General features: G+C 43.6%; 1 protein-coding gene across 1 annotated transcript; it reads right to left on the bottom strand.

Moving 5' to 3' along the window:
- Nucleotides 1-5,205: 5,205 nt before the first annotated feature.
- Nucleotides 5,206-10,293, bottom strand: LOC110534830 (olfactory receptor 8B8). Its single transcript, XM_090188500.1, has 6 exons — nucleotides 10,116-10,293; nucleotides 9,468-9,520; nucleotides 7,704-7,925; nucleotides 7,104-7,220; nucleotides 6,446-6,643; nucleotides 5,206-6,096 (listed from the first exon to the last, which is right to left on the bottom strand). The coding sequence occupies exons 1-6, from the start codon at nucleotides 10,257-10,259 to the stop codon at nucleotides 5,841-5,843; spliced, it is 990 nt and encodes a 329-aa protein (XP_090044626.1). The 5' UTR covers nucleotides 10,260-10,293; the 3' UTR covers nucleotides 5,206-5,840.
- Between the last annotated feature and the right edge of the window lie 872 nt (nucleotides 10,294-11,165).

Below are 11,165 nucleotides of genomic sequence, written 5' to 3'. Positions count from 1 at the left end.
CTACTAATCTCACTGTAACCCCCTCCAGGTCTCTGTTCTCCTACTAATCTCAATGTAACCCCCCTCCAGGTCTCTGTTCTCCTACTAATCTCACTGTAACCCCCTCCAGGTCTCTGTTCTCCTACTAATCTCACTGTAACCCTCCTCCAGGTCTCTGTTCTCCTACTAATCTCACTGTAACCCCCTCCAGGTCTCTGTTCTCCTACTAATCTCATTGTAACCCTCCTCCAGGTCTCTGTTCTCCTACTAATCTCACTGTAACCCCCTCCAGGTCTCTGTTCTCCTACTAATCTCAATGTAACACCCTCCAGGTCTCTGTTCTCCTACTAATCTCACTGTAACCCCCTCCAGGTCTCTGTTCTCCTACTAATCTCACTGTAACCCCCTCCAGGTCAATGTTCTCCTGCTGATCTCACTGTAACCCCCTCCAGGTCTCTGTTCTCCTACTAATCTCACTGTAACCCCCTCCAGGTCTCCGTTCTCCTACTGATCTCACTCTAACCCCCTCCAGGTCTCTGTTCTCCTACTAATCTCACTGTAACCCTCTTCCAGGTCTCTGTTCTCATACTAATCTCACTGTAACCCCCTCCAGGTCTCTGTTCTCCTACTAATCTCAATGTAACCCCCTCCAGGTCTCTGTTCTCCTACTAATCTCACTGTAACCCCCTCCAGGTCTCTGTTCTCCTACTAATCTCCCTCTAACCCCCTCCAGGTCTCTGTTCTCCTACTAATCTCCCTCTAACCCCCTCCAGGTCTCTGTTCTCCTACTAATCTCCCTCTAACCCCCTCCAGGTCTCTGTTCTCCTACTGATCTCACTGTAACCCCCTCCAGGTCTCTGTTCTCCTACTAATCTCCCTCTAACCCCCTCCAGGTCTCTGTTCTCCTACTAATCTCCCTCTAACCTCCTCCAGGTCTCTGTTCTCCTACTAATCTCACTGTAACCCCTTCCAGGTCTCTGTTCTCCTACTAATCTCACTGTAACCCCCGCCAGGTCTCTGTTCTCCTACTAATCTCCCTCTAACCCCCTCCAGATCTCTGTTCTCCTACTAATCTCCCTCTAACCCCCTCCAGGTCTCTGTTCTCCTACTAATCTCCCTCTAACCCCCTCCAGGTCTCTGTTCTCCTACTAATCTCCCTCTAACCCCCTCCAGGTCTCCGTTCTCCTACTAATCTCACTGTAACCCTCCTCCAGGTCTCTGTTCTCCTACTAATCTCACGGTAACCCCCTCCAGGTCTCTGTTCTCCTACTAATCTCACTGTAACCCCCTCCAGGTCTCCGTTCTCCTACTAATCTCCCTCTAACCCCCTCCAGGTCTCTGTTCTCCTACTAATCTCCCTCTAACCCCCTCCAGGTCTCTGTTCTCCTACTAATCTCCCTCTAACCCCCTCCAGGTCTCTGTTCTCCTACTAATCTCCCTCTAACCCCCTCCAGGTCTCTGTTCTCCTACTAATCTCCCTCTAACCCCCCAGGTCTCTGTTCTCCTACTAATCTCCCTCTAACCCCCTCCAGGTCTCTGTTCTCCTACTAATCTCACTGTAACCCCCTCCAGGTCTCTGTTCTCCTACTAATCTCCCTCTAACCCCCCAGGTCTCTGTTCTCCTACTAATCTCACTCTAACCCTCCTCCAGGTCTCACTACTTTGTTTCTTTTTCTGTCCCCTGTCTCTGCCCTCCCTTCCTTCTCCGTGGCTGAGTGACTCATTGTGAGTTTATTGAACAGGAAGCTGAGTGACTCATTGTGAGTTTATTGAACAGGAAGCTGAGTGACTCATTGTGAGTTTATTGAACGGGAAGCTGAGTGACTCATTGTGAGTTTATTGAACAGGAAGCTGGGTGACTCATTGTGAGTTTATTGAACAGGAAGCTGAGTGACTCATTGTGAGTTTATTGAACAGGAAGCTGAGTGACTCATTGTGAGTTTATTGAACGGGAAGCTGAGTGACTCATTGTGAGTTTATTGAACAGGAAGCTGAGTGACTCATTGTGAGTTTATTGAACAGGAAGCTGAGTGACTCATTGTGAATTTATTGAACAGGAAGCTGAGTGACTCATTGTGAGTTTATTGAACAGGAAGCCGAGTGACTCATTGTGAGTTTATTGAACAGGAAGCTGAGTAACTCATTGTGAGTTTATTGAACAGGAAGCTGAGTAACTTATTGTGAGTTTATTGAACAGGAAGCCGAGTGGAAATGTCCGGAGGACCTAACATCCTTCCACTCCCTTCTTTACCTTCTCTTCCTCTGTATCCATTGCTAAAGCCACTTTCTCTAACATTAGGAAACTATCTTCCACCTCCTCTCTCCTTAATCCTCCAACCCATGCCCCCTCCCTCTCTGCGGACAACTTTTTCAACCACTTTGCAAAGAAGGTTATTGGAATCCGCTCCTCCTTCACTCAGCCTATTGAGTCAACTGGTCCCACTCATCCACTCCTTCAGCCTATTGAGTCCACTGGTCCCACTCCATCACTCAGCCTATTGAGTCCACTGGTCCCCCTCCTTCACTCAGCCTATTGAGTCAACTGGTCCCCCTCCTTCACTCAGCCTATTGAGTCAACTGGTCCCCCTCCTTCACTCAGCCTATTGAGTCAACTGGTCCCACTACTTCACTCAGCCTATTGAGTCAACTGGTCCCCCTGCTTCACTCAGCCTATTGAGTCAACTGGTCCCCCTCCTTCACTCAGCCTATTGAGTCAACTGGTCCCCCTCCTTCACTCAGCCTATTGAGTCCACTGGTCCCACTCCTTCAATCAGCCTATTGAGTCATCTGGTCCCACTCCTTCACTCAGCCTATTGAGTCAACTGGTCCCACTCCTTCACTCAGCCTATTGAGTCAACTGGTCCCACTCCTTCACTCAGCCTATTGAGTCAACTGGTCCCACTCCTTCACTCAGCCTATTGAGTCAACTGGTCCCACTCCTTCACTCAGCCTATTGAGTCCACTGGTCCCACTCCTTCAATCAGCCTATTGAGTCAACTGGTCCCACTCCTTCACTCAGCCTATTGAGTCCACTGGTCCCACTCATTCACTCAGCCTATTGAGTCCACTGGTCCCCCTCCTTCACTCAGCCTATTGAGTCTACTGGTCCCACTCCTTCACTCAGCCTATTGAGTCAACAGGTCCCACTCCTTCACTCAGCCTATTGAGTCAACTGGTCCCACTCCTTCACTCAGCCTATTGAGTCAACTGGTCCCCCTCCTTCACTCAGCCTATTGAGTCAACTGGTCCCACTCCTTCACTCAGCCTATTGAGTCAACTGGTCCCACTCAGCCTATTGAGTCAACTGGTCCCCCTCCTTCACTCAGCCTATTGATTCAACAAGTCCCACTCCTTCACTCAGCCTATTGAGTCCACTGGAGAACAGCTACCCAAGAGTGGTAAAGCGGCCTTTACTGATTCCAACAGCAGACATATAAGCTTGCTGCCAGCTCTTAGCAAACTGTTGGAAAAAATTGTGTTTGACCAAATACAATGCGTTTTCTCTGTAAACAAATTAAGACTTTTCAGCATGCTTATTGTGAGGGGAACTCAACATGTACTGCACTGACACAAATGACTGATGATTGGTTGAAATAAATATATAATAAGAAGATTGTGGGATCTGTACTGTTAGTTTTCAGTGCAGCCATTGATATTATTGACCATAACCTGTTGTTGAAAAAACTTAAGTGCTATGACTTTTCAATCTCTGACATATCGTGGATTCAGAGCTATCTATCCAATGGAACTCAAAGGGAAATCTATAATGGAAGCGTCTCTAATGTCAAACATGTAAAGTGTGGTGTACCGCAGGGCAGCTCTCTAGGCCCTCTACTCTTTTCTATTTTCACCAATGACCTGCCACTGGCATTAAACAAAGCATGCATGTCCATGTATGCTGATGATTCAACCACATACTCATCAGCAACCACAGCTAATGCTGTCACTGATACCCTTAACAAAGAGTTTCTGGGATGGAATGGGTGGCCAGTAATAAACTGGTCCGGAACATCTCTAAAACTAAGAGCATTGTATATGGTACAAATCATTCCTTAAGTGCTAGACCTCAGCTGAATCTGGTAATGAATGGTGTGGCTGTTGAACAAGTTGAGGAGACTAAATTACTTGGTGTTACCTTAGATTGTAAACTGTCACGGTCAAAGCATATAGATTCAATGGTTGCAAAGATGGGGAGAGATCTGTCCGTAATAAAGAGATGCTCTGCTTTTTTTAACACCACACTCCAAAAAGAAAGTTCTTCAGGCTCTAGTTTAGTCTGATCTTGATTATTGTCCAGTCATGGGGTCCAGTGATGCAAGGAAAGACCTAGTTAAGCTGCAGCTGGCCCAGAACAGAGCGGCACATGTTGCTCTTAACTGTAATCAGAGGGCTGATATAAATACTATGCATGCCCAGTCTCTCTTGGCTAAGAGTTGAGGAGAGACTGACTGCATCACTTCTTATTTTTATGAGAAACATTAATGTGTGGAAAATCCCAAATTGTTTGCATAGTCAATTTACACACAGCTCTGACACACACACACTTATCCCACCAGGCATGCCACCAGGGATAATTTTATAGTCCCAAAATCCAGAACAAATGAAAGAAAACGTACAGTATTATATATAGTGTACATATTTTACTTGTTTTTCAAACCACTTCACTTCATTGAGTGAAGCAACAATGCAATCATTCACTATGCCAGATCCACTGTAGTTACACATAGCTTTCTTCCAATCGAAAAATGAAATATATATAAGTAGCAACCGAGATAGCAAAAGAGAGATATAAATGTATTTGAGACTTCAAGTACTTCTAAATATAACTATATCTAAATACACATTAAATACATTAAACCGTGATATCACACTGATATATGTTATTTATTGAATGGCTATAAAGGCTTATAGACATCATATACTGAGCCTTCAGAATGTATTCACACCTCTTGAATTACCACACATGTTGTTGTGTTACAGCCTGAATTTAAAATGGATTCCATTCAGATGTTTGGATCACTGGCCTCCACACAATACCCCATAATGTCAAATTGGAATTATGTTTTTAGAAATGTTTACTAATGAATTCAAAATTAAAAGCTGAAGTTTATTGAGTTGATAAGTATTCAACTCCTTTATAATAGCAAGTCCAAATACGTTCTGGAGTAAAAATGTGCACTTGTTAAGGTGTAGGGGGCGGCATTTTCACTTTTGGATAAATATCGTTTCAACTTTCAACGTGGAGTTATAGTAAATATACCACATCTCTCTACCGACACTGTCAGTAAGGTTCGTCAGTCGAGCAGTGCATTTCAAACACAGATTCAACCACTAAGACCAGGGAGGTTTTCCAATGCAGAAAAAAAGAAGAAAAAAAAAAATAAAAAAAAAGAAATGAACTTCATGTCCTGAATACATTGCGTCATGGTTGAGCCAACACATCACTGACTACCACTCTTCCTATTTCCAACATGGTGGTGGCTGCAACACGTTATGGGTATGCTTGTCATCGCCAAGGACTAGAGAGTTTTTAGGATAAAGATGAAGGCAAAATCCTAGAGGAAACCCTGCTTCAGTCTGACTTCCAACAGACACTGGGAGACAAATGACCCTTTCAGCTGGACAATAATAACACTATAATATATGTATATATATAATAACTACAATATCCATAAAACACAAGATCAAATATCCACTGGCTTATCAAGATGATATTGAATGTTCCTGAGTGGCTTAGTTACAGTTTAAACTTAAATCGCCTTGAAAATCTATGGCAAGACTTAAAAATGGTTGTTTAGGTATGAATACTTTCTGAAGGCACTGTAAATATTATTATTCTTAAGAAAAATAATTCAAGTACTTCATGTTGGTTTGACCTGCGTCACAGCTCTTTGGGACCCTCTTCTGAGCATCTTCTTGACCGATACCTTAAACTCCTCCGTCTTCAGAACGTATACGATGGGATTGAGCATTGGTGGCAGTATCGAGGTCAGGGAGAGGTTGATGATCCGGGCGTTGGTTGGTATGAGGGATTGGAGGAGGTATGTTAAAATAACTGGCAGGTAGAATATGGCCACCAGTATTAGGTGTGAGGTACATGTCTTTATGGCTCTGAGTCTGGGAAAGAGAGAGAGAGAGAGAGAGAGAGAGAGAGAGAGAGAGAGAGAGAGAGGGAGAGAGAGAGAGAGTTAGAGGTGGAGGGAAAGAGTAGAGGGAGAGAGAAAGAGAGGGAGAAGGAGGGAGGGAGGGAGGGAGAGAGAGAAAGAGAGGAGAGAGAGAGAGAGAGAGAATTTATCCAGTTTAATTGCATTCTCAATATTTCCCAGCATTTATCATTCCTGTAACAAGTCCATAACTAAAAACATATTTCTGAGGCCTCACACCAATCAGCATATGGGCCCGTTCTGGCTTGGACAAGTCTACTTACTGACTTGACTTACTTATTCCAATCAGTATTACTTCTCACCTGTCCTGGGGCAGTGTGATGGTGAACAGGGCGTGTGTTATACAGATGTATGATGATATGATGAAGACCATGGGGAGATAGAGAACTATACAGGGGTTGAGAAACGCCATCATCTGATTAGGGAACACGTTAGAACAGGGGGCCGCCAGACGGAACAGGGGACCGTGGTCACAGAGGTAGCTGTCGATCACCAGAGACCTACAATACAATACATTATATACCATGTTATTACCCAGATATTAAGGAGAACAACAGAAACGTTGTCTTCTGCTAATCCAGGGTTTTTAGAAACATTTTTAGAGATGTTGTTGTTAGGTTCACCTCCTTATCTGTTGGAGTTAGTTAGTTAGTTAATTAGTTAGTTAGTTAGTTAGTTAGTTAGTTAGAATTAGTTACTGTTGAATTAGCATTGAAGAGGAACCGAGTTCATGACAACATTGAGCCATCAACTTTTACAAGAACCTGACAGATGACAACGACAACGTGACATTCTGTTTGTTTATCTCCTTTGTGTTATTGGTTTACTGTAAAGTAAAATTTGAAATGCACTTAATTAAACCAATAGTTTGACATGATTTAACAGATAAATCTATACTTCACAGAAGCTATGCTTTTGCAGTGGAGTTGGTGCACCAAACCCAATACGATACATACTAACCTACAGAAAGAGAGCCGGGTGATGAGACACACAGAGATCAACATCATCAACACAGCAAACGTCCAGGCGGCCCCCGTCAGCTGGAGCATGGACCTGTGAGTGATCATCATGTGGTACCTGGAAAGAACATTACAATGGAACTTTGAGAGTTGATGACACAGCCCCTCTGGTCATTTAATTGCATCTCTGTGGGGGAAAAGATGTTCAACTTTATCGTGTTATTATCGGCAATGTTTTATATGATTAGTCTTTATATGTTTTTCATATATAAAATTATTCAGTCGAGATTCCCACATTTGGAGAACTTGCAGGGGTCAGCACGACCAGAGTGGCCGAACCTCACCCTGGTAATCCTCCTTTGTGATCAAGGTGTTTCCCCTGTCAGGTAACAATATCCTTATATATATGAATTTAAAAGAATTGAATCCATGTTAAATCATATTTATTTTATATAATACATTTAATAAATACATTTGAATAAATTGTCAAATCAAATTATTCAATTTAAAATGTAAAAAAATTATCCCAAAAGGGTAAAATTAAATAGTGTTTCTGAATGTTATTTTAATTGAGTTAATAATGTGATGTATTATCTGAGACCTGAGCGGGCAGCAGATGGCCACCAGTCTGTCATAGGAGAGGATGGTGAGGTTGAAGGACTGCATGGTGATGAAGAGGAAGATGAAGAAGAGGCTCGTGAGACACTGGTCGTAGGAGATGAGCTGTCTGCTGAACAGAAACATATCCAGCAGCTTGGGAACCAGGGCCGTGCTTTCACACACGTCTGTGAAGGCCAGGTTGAACACAGCGATGTACTTGGGGCTGTATGGTCAGAACATAAATGTATTTTAATATTAACCTGTGGAGTGTAGGGGGCAGTATTTTGATGTTTGGATGAAAAACGTACCCACATGAAACTGCCTATTTCTCAGGCCCAGAATCTAGAACATGCATACAATTGTCAGATTAGGATAGAAAACACTCTAAAGTTTCCAAAACTGTTAAAACATTTTGAGTACAACAGAACTGATATTGCAGGCGAAAACCTGAGGAAAACCCAACCCGGAAGTGCTGTTTTTCCTGAAAGCTCTCTGTTCCATAGCCTGCCTTCGCTCCATCAACCAGATTCCTTTTCCTATGACTTCCCCATGGTGTGAAAAGTCTTTAGACATAGTCTCAGGCTTTTATTTTGAAAAATGAACCAGAAAGATCACATCGTGTCATTGAATGGCTGGGTGCCAGCAGCGTTTTGCATGTGCAACAGCTTGAACAGCTTGAAGTAGACATTTTCTCTCTCTCTCCTATTGAAGAAGCTACAGTCCCGGTTGAAATATTATTGATTATATATTGTAAAAACAACCTGAGGATTGATTATAAAAAACGTTTGACATGTTTCTACAAAATTTACGGATACTATTTGGAATTTTCGTCTGCCCGGACTTGAACACTCGAGCGTGTGGATTTCTGAACATAAAGCGCCCAACAAATGGAGGTATTTTGGATATAAAAATAATGTTTATGGAACAAAAGGAACATTTATTGTGTAACTGGGAGTCTCGCGAGTGCAAACATCCGAAGATCATCAAAGGTAAGCGATTCATTTTATTGCCTTTCTGACTTTCGTGACCAATCTACTTGGCTGCTAGCTGTTGGTAATGTTTTGTCTACTGAGAGAGATGTCCTTACATAAACGCTTGGTGTGCTTTCGCCGAAAAGCTTTTTTGAAATCTGACATGCCAGGTGGACTAACAACAACCTAAGCTGTGTTTTGATATATTGCACTTGTGATTTCATGAAAATTAAAACATTTGAGTAATTTAATTTGAATTTGGCGCTTTGCAATTCAGCGGATGTTGACGAAAATTAATATAAATATCACGTAACGGAGATCGGGGAGCAGGGCAGGCTCCCACACACATGTCTGTGAGGTCCAGGGGAACGGGAAGCAGGGCAGGCCCCCACACACATGTCTGTGAGGTCCAGGGGAACGGGGAGAAGGGCAGACCCCCACACACATGTCTGTGAGGTCCAGGGGAACGGGGAGAAGGGCAGACCCCCACACACATGTCTGTGAGGTCCAGGGGATCGGGGAGCAGGGCAGGCTCCCACACACATGTCTGTGAGGTCCAGGGGAACGGGGAGCAGGGCAGGCCCCCACACACATGTCTGTGAGGTCCAGGGGAACGGGGAGAAGGGCAGACCCCCACACACATGTCTGTGAGGTCCAGGGGAACGGGGAGCAGGGCAGGCTCCCACACACATGTCTGTGAGGTCCAGGGGAACGGGGACTTCAATAAGATAGACTGTCCAATTAAGGCTGTTATACACTGTATTGTGTTAATGAGATTAAAGAGGTCTGATTACCTGTGGAGACTGCGGTCCACGTAGATGCCAGTCATGACGAAGGTGTTGCCCACCTAGAACCAACACACACACACACACACACACACACACGCACACACACACACACACACACACATACACACACACACACACACACACACACACACACACACACACACACACACACACACACACACACACACACACACACACAGCGGAAATGACCCAAAATGGAAATGTATATTATATTACGTTTCCTTAAGTGTGCTTTCCTGAGGAAAGTGAACAACTAGCTAGTTAGTAACACCCTGGACCAGAGCTGGTTAGTAACACCCTGGACCAGAGCTAGTTAGTAACACCCTGGACCAGAGCTGGTTAGTAACACCCTGGACCAGAAGAAGTTAGTAATACCCTGGACCAGAGCTGGTTAGTACCACCCTGGACCAGAAGAAATTAGTAACACCCTGGACCAGAAGAAATTAGTAACACCCTGGACCAGAGCTGGTTAGTACCACCCTGGACCAGAAGAAATTAGTAACACCCTGGACCAGAGCTGGTTTGTACCACCCTGGACCAGAGCTAGTTAGTAACACCCTGGACCAGAAGTAGTTAGTAACACCCTGGACCAGAGCTGGTTAGTAACACCCTGGACCAGAGCTACGGCCTTACCAGGGAGATGATGTAAACAAAACAGAGGAAGATGTAGTAGTAGTTCATGTCGGGGATGCCTATGAAACCACTGATGAAGAAGTAAGGGGGTCGGATGATGGTGTTGACGTCTGTCTGGTTAGGGTCAGAGGTCAGGGAACTCATCCTGACTGGAGGTGTTAACGTCTCCCTCTGGCTGGTGATAATCTGTGGAAATACATTATCCATGAGTACATTATTACAAATAAAGGTATATTCAAAACTGTACATTACTTCACCTGTTGACAAAAACATAATTGAAGCATCGTTAGTGGAAAGGAAATTATCCAAGTTCATCAAAATTGTAAATTGCAAATAATTTATAATAATAAATTAATTAATATTATATTTAAATTGTGTTTATTTATGTATTCAATGTTACTGCATTTGATACCAGTTGCTAAAAAATAGTTAATTAAACCACTCACTTCAGACATCAAACTAAATACCAGAATGTCAACATCTCCATCAACTACTAAAGCCACTGTTTATCATGTAAATGTAAAGTTGAACCCACCTCCTCAGGTGATATGGTGGACCTGACAGCCCAGGTCTAGTGTGAGTACCTGGGCAGAGACAACAGACTTATATACTGTATCATCATTACCTGTTGGTCATTAGTACAACACATAGAGTTACATCACTGGTTCCCAATCCTGGTCCTGGGATCCCAAAGGGATTCACATTTTAGTTACTGCACCAACACACCTGATTCAGCTAATCAACTCATCATCAAGCCTTTGATTAGATGAATCAGGCAAACATAGGACACTAGGCAGGGTAGCCTAGTGGTTAGAGCGTTGGTCTAGTAACCGGAAGGTTGCAAGTTCAAATCCCCGAGCTGGCAAGGTACAAATCTGTTGTTCTGCCCCTGAACAGGCAGTTAACCCACTGTTCCTAGGCCGTCATTGAAAATAGATAATATAGGACAGAGATAACATAGGACACAGATAATATAGGACACAGATAATATAGGACAGAGATAAAATAGGACACAGATAATATAGGACACAGATAATATAGGACACAGAG

Source organism: Oncorhynchus mykiss, chromosome 10, assembly GCF_057628025.1.
Source record: "Oncorhynchus mykiss isolate SJ-2025 chromosome 10, ASM5762802v1, whole genome shotgun sequence".
In the NCBI taxonomy this organism is placed as follows: Eukaryota; Metazoa; Chordata; class Actinopteri; order Salmoniformes; family Salmonidae; genus Oncorhynchus; species Oncorhynchus mykiss.
This window is presented reverse-complemented; position numbering and strand designations above follow the sequence as displayed.

Excerpts from the sequence above, each read along its gene's own strand:
- LOC110534830 (XM_090188500.1), bottom strand. The coding sequence starts at position 10,259 with ATGAGTTCCCTGACCTCTGACCCTAACCAGACAGACGTCAACACCATC. Across the intron at positions 7,221-7,703 it reads GCCATCTGCTGCCCGCTCAG|GTACCACATGATGATCACTC; the intron begins GTCTCAGATAAT and ends TGTTCTTTCCAG. Across the intron at positions 6,644-7,103 it reads ACCCGGCTCTCTTTCTGTAG|GTCTCTGGTGATCGACAGCT; the intron begins GTTAGTATGTAT and ends ATTGTATTGTAG.